Source organism: Podarcis filfolensis (genome assembly GCF_964270895.1).
Source record: "Podarcis filfolensis genome assembly, chromosome: 1".
Classification (NCBI taxonomy): Eukaryota; Metazoa; Chordata; class Lepidosauria; order Squamata; family Lacertidae; genus Podarcis; species Podarcis filfolensis.
The window spans coordinates 58,426,338-58,444,876 of NC_139604.1; the positions used below are offsets into that span (position 1 = coordinate 58,426,338).

Here is an 18,539-nt window from a genome sequence, read left to right on the forward strand (position 1 = left end):
AACGGAAGAATAAGAAATCAAGATAAAAAACTTTTAATAAAAGAATGGGAATGGTTTATTGAATATTTACAGATAAATTGTAAACAAATAAGAACATTGGCAGGATTATTGTAATAACTTGCATTTTCATAAGAGTATATATTTAAAGAAGATGAATAAATGAGCAAATAAGTTAATTTGGATATGCAGAAGATATTAAAAATAAATTTAAGGAACTGCAGAAAGAGGGGGAAGGAAGTCAAGCTTTGAAATGTCAAAATGATTGTAAAATCAGTGAAATGTATAAACCTGAAAAGTTTAAATAAAAAATTAAAATAAATAAAGTGGTATGAAACACCTTTAAATGTATAGTGCTGATACGACCTATCTGGCTCTTAGGCCTCTCCCCAAGCCACATACAAGTCACACCCTTCTCTAGTCCTGCTCCACACCCTCTTCAAGTGCTTATGTAGGTGGGTGTAGAAATCTGTGACTCTTAGCATCGCACAGCAGGTTATATTCCACTCAAGAGTCACATCCGCTGCTCTACCACTTTTGCTTCTATAGCCCCTTCACACTACTTGCATGTGCCCCTCTAAAGATTATCCACAAGAGAATGCGATCTTTGGACTGAAAAGGATTCTTCACCATTTCCCTGTCCTAAATTAGATGATTCAGACAAAAGCCAGGCCACATCTTGCCAGAGAACAGAATTCCCAACACTCCAAGCCATTAGCCAACCTGATCTGAAGAAACAGAACTGCTCCCTAGTCCCAAGTGCAGCAAGCTCTGACTTTCCACAAGGGCGAAACACAATTCACCAAATATTTCCCACAAAAGGAATTGTTATACTGGCACACAAGCCAACCCCATGCTATATTCTCACTCCGGCTGCGACAGTCTGCGATGCTCCAGGGGAAAAGAGGTCCTGGATCTAACCCCAAGGACCAGATCATGCTAACTATGCTGACTTACGGCAACATGAACTCCACAAAGTTGCTCAGTGTTTGCTTTAATGTCATGATTACGGCCATCTGGATGAAGAGATCTACAAGGCAGCCGCTGGGGTGGCACTGGAAGGAACAAGAGAAAGATAGTTTGCATCTGAAGGTCACTGATTCCAAAGTCATTTTTAGGTACTTGCATTTTAAAAATTCTCACAGAGGAACTGCCAGGAAAGGCTGCATGCCTGCATCATTGTAATGTGATGCAATGCATCAACAGTAATGTAAAGCTCTAGGGAATTTCCACTATTCATTTCATGTATCTCAGATTCATACCTCTCTATATGTATATTGAGCTCACACATGCTTGCTACCATTTTTTTTGGATGCATTTTTTGTAATGGTAAGGCTTTTAAAAACTGTTGTTGAGGTTGTATTTTAAATGGTTGTAACTTGCCCTGGGACTTTGGGGCAAAGGACAGGCAATAAATTAAATAATAATAATAATAAATTTGTATAGTATAGGAATCTCTGGATGCAAACAGAATGAAGTAAGCATGAGCTATGAGAACCAGAATGGTGGTCTGCTTGCACTGAATATAATAATGCCCCACAAACTTATTAGTCATTATATTTTTAAACTGTCTTCAACCTGGGGATTCCTAGGAAGATGGATTAGAAAATATTTGGGGAAGATGAAAGAGAAGGCCTGAGCAATTATTTTAATGAACAGGACACCAGGTGGGGAGGTAGGGGAAGACATCATTGCAACAAAGGAACTTACTTCTTCCAGTCTCCACTTGCCGCCCACACGTACATAGTCCCCTGGACGACCATTAATCCTAACAAGAAAGCACAATTGAGATACAGTCAGTTGCTATTTATAGTTTTGATAACCACACACTTTGGAAGATAATAGTCACAATGAGTAATGAAGATGCAGTAGAGCTAAAAATCAGCATCTCAACCAACAGAAACGAAAGTAGTAAGAATGACAGAGAGCGAGGGTGGCTGTTAGAGTTATGGATAAACACTCTGTTTTTAGAACACAGGCCTTCAGTTTGGTCAGAGATGCACTACAGTAAGCAAAAATGTAGGACTAACACATTGCCTCTGTATCCCCCTTCTTGCAGCATAATTCATATAGCAATTTTAAAATAAATAAAATGCCCTATTAGCCCTCACAAAAGCTATGGGAAGAAAGCCACCATTGTTCCCTTTTTATAGCTGCACATCTAAAGCAGGAAGAAAGTGGTAAAGATTTAATTCAAATCCAAGTCACCTGATCCAAATTTAACACCCTCACCAGTGGGATACACTGAACTCTCCATTCTTTGCTATTTGCGTTTACCTCCCAAGGAAGAAAGCAACGTAGATCACAGAAGAGAAGTGGGTGAAGAACTGGAAGGTGAAGAGTTTGATGGTGAAGTTTTTCTCACGCTCAGTGAATGTTCTTGGCTTCTCTGGAAATAAGATCATGGACACCAAATTTAGCTGTGGCACCTGGCATTCCCATTCTTATTTTTATGTATGCCTTATTCTATGCACCAAGTCACAAAATGCATTCATGATAGGGCAACCTTTTACTTATCAAGTCGAACATATTTCATATAGATGAAATAATGTATATAGCATGGATATTTTCTTACCCATATCACAGAGGTACAGCGCTACATGTCTGTTCACCTACAATGGACAAGAGGCAAACAAAGCAATATGATACACCAGAATACAACTGCAAGACAGATTGCTGGAAAATATCACTATGTTTGCTCCATACCTTGCTCATTATGATGATAGTTAAATAATGTAACACAGCCCCTGTCATCACTGCCATGGTACTGGCTCGTTCTCGGAAAAATTCTGAGTCAGACTGAGTAAAGATGACTGTCACCACGACCCTATAGATGACAAGTGCATGGGCAATACCAATAATCACGCAGATCTATAAGGCAAGAATGTATTGTTAGAATTATAAAGTAGCTGGGGCTGTGCAGGAGGCAGTAAACAACAGGTTAACGCCCCCACTGCTCTAGGGCAGGCAGGATCACATGGCATCAAAATGATTGCCACTGCCAGCTCCTGAGTCTTTAGACTCAGCTATGCTGCTGCAAATAAAACGTTTTAAGTGTGTTGTAAAGTGCAATATACAAATGCGACACTAGATGGCGATGGTGAACTATGGCAAATTCAATACATTTTCCAAAACTTTTTAAAAGCATTTTCACAGCGTTTTTCATATGTGTGTAGATTCCACCTTTGTCTCTTTCTCCAGTTCTGACCACATACAAGCCAGAGACAGAACAAGCAGACAACAGATGAACAAAGACAAAGGCAAACTAAGAAAGAAACAATTCAAAGTAATCCCCTGACCTAACATGACACAAACCAGTGGGACTTGCCTAAGCTAAGCCTGATAAGGGATGGACATGGCAAGTGGCTCTCCTAGAGTGGCAGGAGTACCTGTCATGCCAAAGCACACTGGTCAACTTTGTGGAAGATTCAGTCAAACCTAACAATGCCTATTTTCTAGTTAATATATGATGGGGTTAAGGACCACAGAGTTCTTATTGCTAGAATAGACTCAGTTAGGTCTCACCTAACAGGAAGCCTGTTCCTGTTCCTCTCTCTCTCTCTCTCTCTCTCTCTCTCTCTCTCTCCCTCTTTGCTTGCTGTGCCTTAACTTAGCTCACAGACATGTGTCTGCGGTATACTTGCATTATTTTATTGTTGCTGCATGAAGAAAATGCATGTTGGAGATCAAGAAACTGCACATAAACCATTTTAAACTTCCTTTGCAGTCTGTGGTCTACTTACTGAAAAAGGCAGTCAGCTGCTAAATGCAGCTGAATGCAATAAATAATGTTTAATAGTCTATATACCTACGCTTCACTAAACTGCTTGAGGATGGGAATTAAATTCTGCTAGGGGCTTTCTTCCACCGGAAAGATAGCAAAGCACCACATTTTAAAAGCAGGCACCTGGCATTGTCCTGACCCCGCATCAAATTTTGGAGTTGCAGAACAAGATCCTGCCTTTTTAGAAAAATAATTTTTTGAAGCTTTAAACTAGGTGTTGGGAACCTTTGGCCCTCCAGATATTTCTGAACTACAATTCCCTAGCAAGCAGAACCAATGGCTACAGATGATGGGAGGTGTAGCTATGCAACATCAAAGATTCCCCTTCCCTAATAAATCTGCTAAGAATGATACTGTTGATTGCTCTTCAATGGGAAAGCTACACAGTATTTAACCATCTGATTTCTGCTCAGATTATATACTCATTCTGGAGGTATTTGTCAAAACTTTATTGCCACGTCTTGTAAAACACTAGGAAAAGAACATATGTGATTCTTGCTATGCTGCATTATAAGAGACATGAAATAAAAAAGCACAAGAAGTATTCTGAAATATCCGCTTTCCTGCAAATGAAATTTTCCAATCTCAACTCAAGAATTTCGCCCCTTGTGCTGTAGGGTGGCTTAACAATGCACCATACAGAGTATGCCCCGACTATAAAATTGGAGAAATCAAGAGATATATAGCCGCACCGGCAGCATATCTCTTCTTTCTCGTATCTAGAAATGCAAGGAGGGCCTTTACACTCGCCAGAAGCGCTGCTCTTCCCTCGCCGGTCCTGGATGGGGCCTTTAGAAAAGTCCCCTATGCCCAGAGACTTTGCACCTATCCATTGGGAGAGATAGGAAGCCCAGAACACTTGTTCTTTAAATGTCCCTTTTACGAAGAGGCACGCAATAAGTTCATTGATCCCCTACTGGTGAGGCTCGCCGACTTCCCGCAAAAGCAAAAATTTGACCTTTTGCTGTTAGGCAAAGATCAGAAGACGACCTGGATGGTCGCCAGATTTTGTGTACAAATCTGTAGGCGCAGAGCATCGCCCAACTCAAAATAGTCAGGCATGAAAATCCCCAAACTCGGTTCCATGGGTGGCTCTGAGTCAACTCCCTGGGATAGTTTTATTGTTGCATATTGTTTCTAAATTTATTGTTGTACATTGTTTTAATTGTCTGTTTAAAACATATTTGCACATCAGTTTCTAATGCTGTGTCATCTATTTCAGAGGCTTCTACTCTGCAGCCTCTTATAGTTGCTTTAACTGCAAGTCTTTTAGTTCTTACGTTCTTACAGTTGTTTTAACTGCATGTTTTCATTTGTTTTTAGTTCTTATCTGTTTTAATTATCAGTTTTTATCCATCCATTATCCGTGTTTAATCTTGTATTTTAGTCAGATGTTTTATCCTATGCTTGTTTCTTTGTCCTTATTTGCTCCAACATTTATCAGTTAAAAAAAATAAATCCTAACTGCTATTTTATTTATTTGTTGTTGTTGTTTTATCCTGGTCTTTGACCATAATAAAGTTCATTCATTCATTCACCATACACAAACCAACATTTAAAATGCATACCAGAAGTGCACTACAAAAATAGTAACCACATACCATAAGCCCAACTAAGATGAGCACAACAGTGCTGCGGATGTAAGAATGCTGGTGCAGTGGGGAAGCCGTTTCTGGGTTATTGATGAGTTCCATAGCCAGTTCCTCCTAGAAACAGAAATACAGCCACACTGACAGGTCCTTAGAATTCATAACTTCTTTGGCTCACAAGAGGAGCCATGGGTTAAAATATTTCATGAACACCATCCCTCACGGCTCACCTGTTTTGTGATTCGGGCAGCAGCAACAATCACATTTGCTGCTGATGCTGGGTGCAAGATGCTAGTATGGAGAGAGAAACCATTGCCCTTATTTCAATTTGACTGTGATGACGCCTGCGTCCAATGAGATGATGATGACTGAAACCAGAATTAAAGTGAAGACAATGTTTCCTCCTTCACACTGGCATTTTGTAGGTTTAAAAAACAAACAAAACCACAATATCTAACAACAATGTGAAGTCAGATTGCCACTACTGCCACGTTTGGCCCTGACCTTGCCTGTTTGCAAGACCCCTCACAAAATGGCTGAAATACCCTCAACCCCAACCTCTGAACAAGTTGAGGAGGGAAATACTCCAGCTACTACTGAGATCCCCTGGCAGAATTATGACTCTTTAGGACTTTCGTATCTATTCTGACCTGAATATGAAACTATTTTAGCCATCTGTGCCAAATTATCTGCAGGGTCTACTGGGAAACTTTTTCTATCAAAACTGAGATACACCCAGGTTAGGGTTGCCATATTTCAAAAAGTGAAAATCCGGAAACAAAAGTTGTTGAGCATTTTTTTTTTGCAGTTTTTAAAAAGTTTTTGAGCTATTTTTAATAAACTTTGCCAAAATCTACACTCCCAACATGGGTCACCATGGCCCCTGTTAACAATTTATTTATTTTTAAAGTAGTCTCCTTGACATCAGTTAGTGACAAACCAAGTTGTCTAATACTGAGTCTAGCCCAGTATTGTCTAAGAGCTCTCCAGGAAGTTGTTCCCAAACTAGATATCCAGACTCCACAGTGGCTCCCTAAAGATATATCTATGGTAGAAATGCTATTTTGTGAAGATGAAGATGCTGGAAGGCTTCAGGCATGATTTCTTGGGGATGATGCAGAGCAAATGTCTCCCAGGCGCCAAAGTGCAATGGCAAAATGATTGGAAAGTTGGGCTCAAGTCAGTGCCACCAAGAATTGGTCACTGATATAACAAAAGGTACTGATGCCCTACAGGTGAAGATCATGACCCTTGAAATCATATCAAGTCCAAAGGGCAGGACCCAAACCTGAAGAGATTTTCCCCACACCCATGGACAGCAGTAAATACCTTTCTTCCTGTTCAGAACAAGAGTAGGACTGCCACAGTGAACATATATATAAAGATGGCTATATGGAAGAGTTAACCTTACCTCTTCTTCATCCCACAGATACAACTTCCAGTAACTGACAACTTTAGCTCTCCTTCTCTTCCACAACTCCAAGAATACAGTGGCTATAAATTTAGAATCAAAAGATAGAATTGAATATATACAGGATAACAAAATCATCCTGTCTGTCTTCTTACAGGGGTCCCTCCACTCAACTATAGGCCAGTCAGCTTTATAGTGTGCAGGAAATAATAGAAAGATAGCTTGAAATTAATCCAGCGATTCCAGAGAGAAGAGCCTTTCAGAGTATGAGTCATGATGAGCTTAATCTCAGAAGGACCCCAAAGGATCTATATTATATCAACTAACAGTTATGTGTTTTCTAGAGTTACATTTCATTCTTAGATGCAAAAATACACTTTAGCCACACCTGTGTTGAATATTGCATACATTTTAAGAACAGGGTTTGTCATAAAACTTAGAACAGGTTCTAGATCAACCTATGCTAAAGCTTACCCCAGACAGCCATGAATATTGCGAAGAGAACTGTCCCTTCATTGTCAAGCAAGTGGGTGACCTAAATTGTAAAGGAAAGAAGTAAGAGTCACTGTTGCAGGGAGAGTCCTAACAGCAAAAAAAGAAGTCACTAGGTGTGCTGAGGAAAACTGTGTTTGAAACAACAACTTTCCGCTGAAAAGCTGTACCCATTGAAAAATTGGGACATAGTGAGAGGTGTATAAGGAATAAAAGTGGGGTGTTTACTACCATTCAGGCACAAGTACAGGGAATATCTACATTGGCAAAGGAGACAAAGTCTCTAATATCTCTGTGTACTTTGAGAGATTCTTCTTAATCTTCACAAAGCAATCATAATCAACAGTGAATCTTTTACATCCTTAGTAGTGGGCAACGTTAGAGGACTCCACAACAAGAGACAAATAATATATATTTTATGTAGGTTAATCTTACCTGGGCATATGTGCAAGTTTCTGACAATGGCCAAAAAGGACACTTCTGGTCACAGAGTGGACACATCATAGTAGTATTGGCTGCACAGATTTCCTTGCTAAATCAGGAAGGGTAGAAGAGGGTATAGAGATTGATTTGCCCAATGTTTATCCTACTTAACAACAGGGCAAAGGCAGAGCAGTACACAGAACTAATAGACAGTCTTCTTTGCCCACATGCTATCAGAACAGGTGAGGAGATACAAGCCAATTTGTTATCCCCAATTATAACACCCAGAATTTCCATTACAGATAGTAATCACACTGATCAATGCCATGTTCTTGGATGTGTAGCAGGTCAATACTAAGGCAAACAATTATTTTATTTATTCACTTCTTTATTTGATTTATATACCACCCTTTATCCAAAAATCCTAGGGTGATGTACAACATTATGAACATAATTTACACAGCATAATAATAAAAACATAATACAGAGCATAAAATACTCAGCATAATAATAAAATCATCATAACAACAGTACCCACCACCACCTTAAACAGGCCATAGGTTATTTAATGGCTGAAGGCCTGGGTAAAGAGGAATGTTTTTGCCTAGTGCCTAAAGACATGTAATGATGGTGCCAGGCAAGCCTCACTGGGGAGAGCATTCCACAGATGGGGAACCACCACAGAAAAGGCCCCTTCTCATGTTGTCACCCTCCGAATCTCTAAGGAAGCGGGGACATAGAGAAGGGCCTCAGATTACAAACGCAGGGTCTGGGTTGGTTTGCATAGGGAGAAGCAGTCCTTAAGGTACTGAGGTCCTGAGCCGTGTAAGGCTTTATAGGTTAGCACCAGCACTTTGAATTATGCAGCAGCCTGTCTTAGTCCAATACGATATTACAACCAAAGCAAATGAGGACTGCAGCTACATGTTGTTGTTGTTTGACTCTATCACATTTATATTCGGCCTTTCTTTCATGATGGACTCAAGATGGAATATATATATTCCCAGGTGGCCTCAGCTCCTGCCATTGGTAATTGCTGCTTAACTTCAGCAAGGTTGTTACATTGTCATTTGCCAAAACAATCCTGCCATAATCTCACAAGTAGCAGCCACAGACAGGATGTGTGTGTATGACACAAATTATATATTATTCTATCAGTGCTTACATGCAGGCCCATGCGGTGGGAGGGGGAAAGCCGGGTACACTTGTCCCAGGCCTCAGACAGCTGAGCTGGCCCTGGGCTTCAGACAAGCTTGCATGGGCCTGCTTACACTCTCTGAGGTGCTTACGTTCTTTTACAAAGGCATGCAAAGACTTGTGAACATTTGTGCACACAGGCAGCTTGCACATAGTTCACCAGCTTCCATATGCAAAGCTTGTTTTCTCATAATGTTTACTCACCTGATCTGACTGGAATTGAAGCTAATTAACCCATATATGGCAAGGATAATGCCTGGCACAGCAGCCGCGAACAAGATGCAAGTATACCAGCCCAACCAGGCAAAATAAAGGGCAACTTTTTCTCCAAAATACGTCCTGGAAAGCAAAAACAAAAGCTTGCCGCTATTATCAAAAGAGCAATACTTGCCTTCATGTAACTAGGGGTGAGGAACCTGTAGCTCTCCAAATGTTGTTGGACTCCAACTCCCATCAGTCCTAGCCAGCATGGCCAATAGTCAGAGATGTAGTCCAGTGACATGTGGAAGGCATTAGCTGCCTCTACAAAGATCAGCCAGTTTAGCAGGTACTTGCCACCATCCTTCCACATTTATTGCAAATGATTCTAACACCCAATAACTTCTTCCAGTGCGGGTGGGGTGAGAATAGGGAGGGAGGGATTAAATATTATTCCAGTTCAATTCCCCTCTTGTACATCAAGTTCAAATTTACTAGATGGATTAATGTGATGAGACCTTTCTAATAGTGGGTTTCTGCACTTCAGAACAGTGAGGAGTTTTGCATTATTTTCCCTTACCTGATTTGTTCAATTGGCTGTCTATAGAGGATGTCTCTCCATCGGGCCCAATTCATCTTCAGAAATGCACCCAGATTCTCCCTCTGAATTTAATATGGTTATATGTATTAGAGATCTTGACAGATTATATAAATTTTCCCTGACCTGGTATCCTCCTAATTTTTTTGGACTACAACTCCCATCAACCTTGACCAGACTAGTCAATGATCACAGAGTTCAATACTGAACAGAAATGCTAATATATCTCCTAGAATTATGCTCTTCTTTATTGATTATGTTTAACTATTTGATAATTTATTTTCAGATATATTTAGTTTAGTCTGGGGAGAATTTCACTGAGACAAAGTCTGGGAAGAAAGGATTTAAATCTCTCCACCCCATGATTCTGCTGTTGTTTCCCCTGCTCCTATGATTTACATTTTTTTAAACATGTACATTAATTGCATTCATATAATTAATGTTAAGTCTAGCTTGGCCTTCAAATTTTCTCACCTCATGTAAAGGAAATGCTGTTTCAAAGACTTTCTTCTTTATCAGATCATGAAGGTTCTCTAACAGTGCAGGGCAGAAACAAGAGGACAACAAAGACAAAAAAGACAGTTTTTACAACATGCTTCTGAACCTATAAACCAGGGCTAGACACTCAAGTATTTATGGTTATCTTGAGATGAAGCAGCAAAAGCCAATCACTTGTATGTCTGAACAGGAACACAGTCTTTTTAACCCAAGTTGCAGCTGTTCCGGAGGTACCTAGAAAGCTGTCTGTCTCCACAACCTGTGCTCTAAATGCAACCACAGGGTGGCATCATGAGAATGGGCCTTCTCTGCAGTGGCTCCCCATTTGTGGAATGCTCTCCCCAGGGAGGTTCAATTGGCACTGGGCAAAAAACATTCCTCTTCACCCAGGTCTTGGGGCTAATTAAACAATCTATAGACTTTAAAATGTGCTGGGGGCTATTTATTGTTGTTGTTGTTGTTCTGCATTTTGTGCTTGTATACTGTAAACCACCCTGTGATCTTCATGTGCAAGGTGATATATAAATTTAATAAATATTAATAGCATATATATTGCCATTTAAATGTAGGTACTTTTTGCACCCAGGCTTTAGAATGTAATATATTTTTTGGGTAGTTCTGAGTGGGAATTTAGACCAGGGTTTCACAGGTAAAAGCATCACACTATGGCCAACTGATTATACCAGCACAAGTCTGTTGCAAAGCAAGCACTGAGCTATAAGTGAAAACTGGCGTAATAATATTTTTGCTAGTTAAATCTCTCTCTCTGTGTGTGTGTACTCTCAGCTCATCAAAGGTTGATTAGCAGCCAGATGATTGCTTAAATAATACTCATGCAAAAATGATTGTATGTATACAAATGGAAGATCGTTTAGTAAACAGCACTTATGGTCTTAATTTTACTTGTAGAATGGATACAGCAATCTGGAGGGGAAAATACATTGATTGTATCATATAAACAAAGAGAAAAATCTTCCCATACCTTTGGTGTTTTGAATCTTTATGTTCTGCAGGATAAAGCTGACAATACGTATTCTAAAACACAGAATTGAGAAATAGCAAGAACAGACTAAATTTACCAATGGACAGCAAATAAGAAGTGCAGCTATCCCTATCCATGCCAGGAAAGAAACTTATGCCTGATAATGCAGTTCTTAAAAGTAAAGGTCCTTTAAAAAGGCAGCAACTCTAATTTGTCCAGCACACGCAGTGGAAAGAATAATATGTAGCTCTAGCATGGATGGGATGCTTCATACTTAAGTGGTTATCAACCACTATCACTTTCAGCCCCTAATCCTTGACTATAAGGTTTCAGATAAAAGCCTACAATTGGCACAGTATTCTCTATGCCGACACAAACCTTCCTGAATGTTTACAGTGATATGGAAAAAGTCATTGTAACCATGTGGTGAACAGCTCCATTCAACTGGAATGTTTCAGAATGGGCTTTGGCTAGTGCTGGGGTAGGTAAACTTTTTCAACCAAAGGGCTGTGTTATCTCATGGAGAATCTTCAGGGGCAGTGGGAGGTTGGCAGAGACAAAAATGGGTAGAGCAACAAGTGCAACTCCTACCTTTATACAGCAGGCTACACTCTAGCCATGCAAGAGTGTACACACAACTCCATCTAGGCCATCAAGAAGCATCATCACAGTTCAAGAGCACAAAAACACTGGAGGATGCATAGTGTAGAGTTGGTGAGGGGCACAGCCTGAGGATGCCCAATGCCCTAATAAAAAGCACTTGCCCCTAGGCCTAAAGTTCCTTTCCCTGTGCATAGTACACATGTACAGTACTAGAGAGTGGGGTTAGGGGATATTTTTTACCTTGTTGTACTGATCACTTCCCAATAGTCCTCTTCCTGCACCCCAGATATTACTTCTGAATCGGTGTCAATATTCTTCAGAAGCCACTGGTACTTTCTGAACATTACACTTGGGGCCTGAACTCCATAAAAGAGCTTTTCATCTTTAATCATCTAAGCAACAGAGAGAATAGGGAGAATAAAGTCGAGGGAATAATGCATCATGGACTGTGAGAGGGACTGGACAGGTATTTTCCAATTGCTGCTTTATCAATGCAATACATGGGTCTCATTCGAAGAGGTGGTTCAACATCAAACAGCTGACTTCAAGGCACACTCCCAGAGCTGAAGGAGGTTGCTATAATCATTTGGAGGAAGCTGTTTGGAGTCAAACTGCCTTGTCAAAGCAGAACATTTTTCCCTCAGCAGATGCCTCCAGAGGGAGAAAAAATATCCATTTGGAGGAAGCAGTTTTAATCCAAACATTTTCCTCCAAACAAAGTATATGGGGTACAGCATGAGACTCTTAATCTAAGAGTCATGGGTCCGAGCCCCACGTTGAGCAAAAGAGTAATGCACTGCAGGGGGATGGACTAGATGACCACCAGTGACCCTTCCAGCTATACATTTCTATGATTCTGTCCCTCTGTTTGGCTTCAAACCACTTCCTCTGCACAGGAGGAAATGCTCCATTTGGGGAAAGAGGAAACAGGGCATTTGTTCCTCTGCAGACAATCTCTATTTGGAGAAAGTGGTTTGAATCCAAACTGCTTGCTCCAAACAGAGAAAGTGAGCCCTGTTCTCCCAGCATTAATTCTATCCTCGGCAGGGTAGGGCTACAGGTCTCTTGCCAGGAAAGAGCCCCCCCAAACGCTGGCATCGGTTCCATAGCTAGAAAGGATCTCAAGAACATGGTGCTGCCTTTTGCTTGGGAAAATGTAAGTCTCACCTTGATAATGAACCCTTTCCTGTGCAGTTCGTCCAGAAAACTTTTCTTCTTCTTATCTTTCTCGCTGTTGAAGCTGTGATCATCACAAACTAGGACAAAATCCCATTTGGTTGGGAACTAGTCAAAGAAAACAACAAATTGTATCAACTCGTAGAATGATGCAAAAGTTTCTCACTCCCACATATATACATGATCTGTAAATATTATTTCCCTTCCAGTCGGCAATGAAAGATCACCTTCCCCATTAGCGTACTTTCCATCTAACATACTCTTCTCACATACATGACAGTACTCCTGTCCTGCAGTCACACTTCCATTAATCTCTGCCATGGGAGAAAACTACAACTCCCCACAAGAGCTACTTAGATCCAGTAGTGAGAGTTGCTTCACACATCTTGCATCAGCAAACCACTGTTTGCCACCAAGCATATACTTGGCAGGGAGCTGTCAGGAACAAGCCCCATCCACTGAGCAACAGAATCATTTGGCCACCATAAGGGAAAAAAAATTGTCCCCTCACCTAGTCTTCTCCACACATCTCCGTCCTATCTGCGAAGCTTAATAGTTTTAAAACACAGACGTGCTTTCAAATATGCAAGATTTAACGTACTGCCATCAGTCATACTTGAAGGTCGTTTCCATCAAATTCCGCTTGAGAAATGAGTATATCCATGCAGAGATGGCAGCATTGCATCAGTAGCGTATGTACTGCTAGCTTGTTCTCTTTATAAAGATCTGCGTATGAGGTTATTACCCCTCTTCTATCTATACTAGCTCGTTTACTGCTACAGTGTCCTTCCTTCTTGCAGACCAAGATTACCAGGTGACAGCAAACACGGCAAAAAATTTAGCTGGGGCAATTAGAATAAGATCTACCATCTGACTAACCTGCTTAATGCCTGGTAAAGAAAGCCCATTCGTTCATATGTTTTATTTGTGGTCAAGGACAGTTATTAACTCTTTTATTTATATAGTTGTAAATTCTTAGAATGTATTTTGTATAGCCAACCATCTAGCTATATCTGTATTTTATTGTATTTTATTTCTTTGCTATGGCTTATGCCTGACACAAATAAAGATTTTTTCTATCTACTTAGCAAGTATACTTAATCTTAATACATGTATTTGGAAATATACATTTATTGCAAACATACATTGCATTTTCATGTGCACATGTAAAACATATTATAGGTATGCTTTAAAAATGTTGTCTAAGCATTCCTGGGAATAAACAGAACAAGTAGACAGTAAGAGAAACAAAAGTGGTGTTAGTTCTCAGTCTCTGCATAACATAATCTAAGCCCTCCATACTTCTCAGAAAGCATTTGATCTGTGACTGGGGCTCAATAAGGGTTTTTTATTGCTTTAAGAGATTTTTATTACATTAAGCATTATTATTAAGCAGTACATTAAGCATTATTATTAAGCAGTGTATTTTTAAGAAGAAAGAAAAGTTAAGAGAGGAGTTAATTTGCTGTTGCTTCAATGATGTGGGTTTTTTATATGTAAAAAATTGGACCTGCCTTTTTGTTTCATTTCATCCAACTAATTTAGAATCTAAATTAAATAGAACTTATTTTTTACTGTAAATGTTGATGAGGGAGGCTCAGACAGTTACAGATTTGTTCAGCTAGGATATACTATACCCTGTATTCATAAACAATATAATTTATGGCTAGGTAGAATTTTAAAATGGATTCCTACAGCTACAAAGAAGAAAAGTATCATTATACTGGTGATTTTGTAAGTGAGTGAGCTCACAAGTTGAGAGATTTGATACAATATTTGTGACAAAACTGAAAATGTTGTGTAATCATGATCAGCATTTTTCTTACACCTCAGATATTTGGGCAATTGACACGTATATATTGAGTGCACCTTCATTCACACATGAGCATGTTCAATTTTATGCCTCCAAAATCTTGTATGTTCTCCTCTGTCTTTCTGTCTCTGTCTCTCTCTCCTTCCACTTAGTTTTCTTTTCACGTGAAACTACTGGAAAAAGTGGTCAGGATGCTGAACTTTTCTTCTACAGTCTCAATTATTTTTTTCTTCTTCCTACTATCTATCTTGTATTGCTATGTCCCTATACTTTATTTTTCATGCTAGTAACTCATTTCTCACACAAAGCTAACAAATGTTCTGTAGTTGTCATACCAACTGTCATTTTCAGCTGCAAACAACTGTCTCCCAACTGTCAGTCTCCCTTCCCCCTTCCCCTCTTCCAATTTCATCACTCACAAGGCTTAAAAGCTGTTTCTATCTTTCTAGTCCTATTAGAAGAGGCAAAATATAATTCCATGATAAATTTACAGGGTGAGAGCACTGACAGCTATTTTAACATCACAGAAAGGTGGCAAATAAATTGGACAAGGGTGACCCTCTCAAAAATTCAAGGAAAATTAAAAGTGAGAATTCAATATGGCCACCACCAAATAATAATTTTAACATAGTTTACCTTGCAGAAGTCTGATGAAGATGCATTTGAGTCTAAATAGGGGTAATATCTTTAGACAAGGAATCATTTTCAGTCAATGTAAAACATCCAGTGAGACTTCTATGCCTCTTAAACAGATTATTGTACATAGCTAGTATTGTTAATATGTAAAACAGCCCAGAACAAATTTCAGAAGAAATTTTGTTACAATGAAAAAACAAACCTGAACATCATGCTTTAAAGATTCTTGAACTTAATTCAAAGCAATATGGATTTCTAACAGTATCATGTTACATAAAATAAAAATATGAAAGTTAAACATCTTATAACTATGTTAATATATAATCATTTCCATCAAACCAGAAAGGAATATTTTTCTGATCTTTAAAAATAATAGCCACAAACAGCTGCAAACTTCAGGGGCAAATCAACAAATATATCCAGTTGTTATATTCCCTTTGTAAACCTTTGAATCTCTTATAGCTCTGTGTAGACTTTCTGTGAAAAATTCCATAGGGACAATATTGTCTTCACTGACTGGCAGCAGCTCTTCGGGTTTTAGGTAGGAGTTTCTACTAGCCCTACCTGAAGATGCTGGGGACTGAACATGAGACCTGGGACTACAACTTCCATCAGTCCCACTCAGTATGGCCAATTTTAAGAGATGCTACTCTTAACATCTGGAGGGCACCACTTCAGCCACACCTGACCATCTGACCTAGTTCTACCCTCTGGGACAGCAGATAACAAAGATTTTTGACCTCTTGCATGCAACAGTCCTTTGAAGAATGTCTGCCCTTAGTCTCCTTTTTCAAAGCTAAACATACCAAGTTCTTCAAGCTTTCCTCATAGGATGTGTTTTCCATACCCAGCCATCTTCACTGCCATCCTCTGAGCTATTTCAATTTGTCCTACATCCTTCTTACAGTGCAGGAGATTTGGTAGTAATCACTAATGATGCAGCAAATAAAGTTGGAGGAAATCAGAAGAAAGAAACTATGAAGGAAAAGTGCTTTAAGAGAATTTTCATCATATTTTGTTATGAAAGCAATTCTCCAATCAAGATATTGCACATATGAAACAACAATCAATGAGAAATTTATTATCATGAGGCATGCTGTTGAAACTTGAGAGAAGAATTTCTGGCTGCCTCAAGGTATGAGCGTAATGTTTTCCAAATGCACAGGAACCTACCTTCATGAAGGAGGATACATTGCCATTAAAGTTCCATATGTTGCTGGTGTTCAGACTGCTGTGGAATTCCAAGTTCTCTTACACAATCACTGCAGCAGGTAATAATGTCTCGACATTCTAATCATTATAAAATCCAGATGATTTAATGTTTTTTGTGCACTCGCAACATATCTCCAGTTTTCAGTTTTGCCAGTTTAGAATCTATCAAAAATTCAGGAAAATTGCAGAAGTGCTGCCTTTCTGGTTTGATGAAAATCCATTGTATAGTTGAAATGTTATAAGTCACAATCAACTTGCAGCCATAATTAACTGTATATATAGTGCATTGACAGTATCAGAAATTTCATTTTGCTTCAAGCTACATTCGTTTTCCATGCAAGCTATAAAGAGAATTTGCTGAATGCTGCTCTGGAGGTGAGGACTCAATGGATTCTAATTACAATGGCGGAGATTCCAACTAAACTTCAGTAAGAACTTTCTGACAGCAGGAGCTGTTTGACATTGGAACGGTCTCCCACGGGAGGTGCTGGACTCTTTTTTTCTAGAGGTTTCTAAGCATAAGTTGGCCATCTGTCGTGTATGCTTTATTTGAGATTCCTGCATTGCATTGCAGGGTGCTGGACTAGATGACATCTGAGGTCCCTTCCAACTCTACAATTCTATGGTTCTATGTCAGAATAATTTCTTTTGCAAGTTACTTTACATACTAATCACCATACTAAAAGTACCATGAGGGAAGGCAGAAGTCTAGGCCAGAGAGCTCCTGCCTTCTAATAGATTCTGAAGAGACCATCAACAGTCTGAGAGAACTCTGCTGTTCAGTACTTTATAACTTCTATTTGTTTTTAGCATTTTAAAATTGTAAACCAGCTTGGATGCATTGGAAGAAATTTGTTCAGGACCACTTTATATTGACAGTGCTAATTAAAACATATGTACAACAATCTGTAAACATTCAAAACAAGTATTCAGTGATCAGACTTCTGCAAGGGAAAATGTTTTTAAAACATTACTATTTGGTGGTGGCCATCTTGAGCTTTACATCTATCAAATTTTCCAAAGTTTTTTGGAAGGTCACTATTTTACATTTTTTTGTCTCTCTACTGTTCCAATGTATTGCAACAGCTGTCAGATATTTGTCCCAGTATAACGGTCCCAAGGGCTTTGCTTGTGTGTAGACCTCACTAGGAAGCAGGGGGTCTCCTTTCCATTTGCAGCTTTTACATACCTGGGGAGTCCTCAGAGTATGCAGAAACCCCTATTTTGTTTTTAGGTAATGTCAGGCCTGATCGTTGTCCTCTTCAGATCACCACACAAACGCTTCTTGTTCTTTTATAACTTTTTATTGCAAATTAACAAAACAATCTTATAAACAGTTCTTAACTATTATTCCTCAGAGTCACTTATTTCAGATACCTTCTGAGCTCTGCTTCTCCGTGACCAGCCACTCTCAAAATGGCGAAGACGCCCTTCCCTTCGTTTTCCCGCTCTTTTTTCTAACCTCCTGGCTAGAGCTGGCTTGTATCTCCCCTCCTCCGAATCTGAGCTAGAACTTAACCCTTGCCTTTCCTGGGAACAGCCAGTCCCTCCCTGTTGTTCTCTTCTATTAGCTTCACTGCTCTCCTCTCCCCCTTGGGGAAAGCTTTTTCCCTCTGGGAAACTGTAAACTTCTAACTCTAACTTTTCCCTGACAGGTAACCATTTCACCGCCCTCTTAGACAACCAAGTTTGCAATGAGTAAGAAAAAGTTAGGGTTACTGAGAAAAAGAAATAAAACAGGTGAGACATTTCAACTATAGTATTCCCATACTACTTCACCCCTCTACCAATAAATCATAACCATCCATTCCCTATGGATTCAGTTTTAAAAGTAATTTTTTAAATAAACATCTTTCTGATATTTGATCCATGTAAAAATGATTGTGGAGCAGATAACTGACATAACAAACACTATTCTAACAGATACACA

At 39.4% G+C, this 18,539-nt stretch overlaps 1 protein-coding gene and 1 long non-coding RNA gene across 4 annotated transcripts in view; one reads left to right on the forward strand and one right to left on the reverse strand.

Moving 5' to 3' along the window:
- Positions 1-18,539, reverse strand: part of ANO9 (anoctamin 9) — a 42,728-nt gene that overhangs the window by 12,004 nt on the left and 12,185 nt on the right. The window contains exons 3-18 of one of the 3 annotated variants that reach the window (XM_083600576.1): positions 15,398-15,429; positions 12,940-13,056; positions 12,013-12,164; positions 11,170-11,222; positions 10,164-10,222; positions 9,672-9,754; positions 9,098-9,232; positions 7,709-7,805; positions 7,256-7,316; positions 6,782-6,864; positions 5,383-5,487; positions 2,704-2,868; positions 2,573-2,609; positions 2,275-2,386; positions 1,708-1,765; positions 955-1,052 (exon numbers count right to left, since the gene is read on the reverse strand). In XM_083600576.1, the coding sequence (XP_083456702.1) occupies positions 955-1,052; positions 1,708-1,765; positions 2,275-2,386; positions 2,573-2,609; positions 2,704-2,868; positions 5,383-5,487; positions 6,782-6,864; positions 7,256-7,316; positions 7,709-7,805; positions 9,098-9,232; positions 9,672-9,754; positions 10,164-10,222; positions 11,170-11,222; positions 12,013-12,164 (1,298 nt within the window). In that variant the 5' untranslated portion in view covers positions 12,940-13,056; positions 15,398-15,429. Of the gene's footprint in view, positions 1-954; positions 1,053-1,707; positions 1,766-2,274; positions 2,387-2,572; positions 2,610-2,703; positions 2,869-5,382; positions 5,488-6,781; positions 6,865-7,255; positions 7,317-7,708; positions 7,806-9,097; positions 9,233-9,671; positions 9,755-10,163; positions 10,223-11,169; positions 11,223-12,012; positions 12,165-12,939; positions 13,057-15,397; positions 15,430-16,203; positions 16,330-18,539 lie in introns of those variants that run through there. The other 2 variants (XM_083600575.1, XM_083600574.1) reach the window with 2 other exon arrangements.
- On the forward strand, positions 15,104-18,468 carry LOC310742120. Its single transcript, XR_014538416.1, has 2 exons — positions 15,104-17,843; positions 18,265-18,468. It is a non-coding gene; the product is annotated as an uncharacterized lncRNA (long non-coding RNA).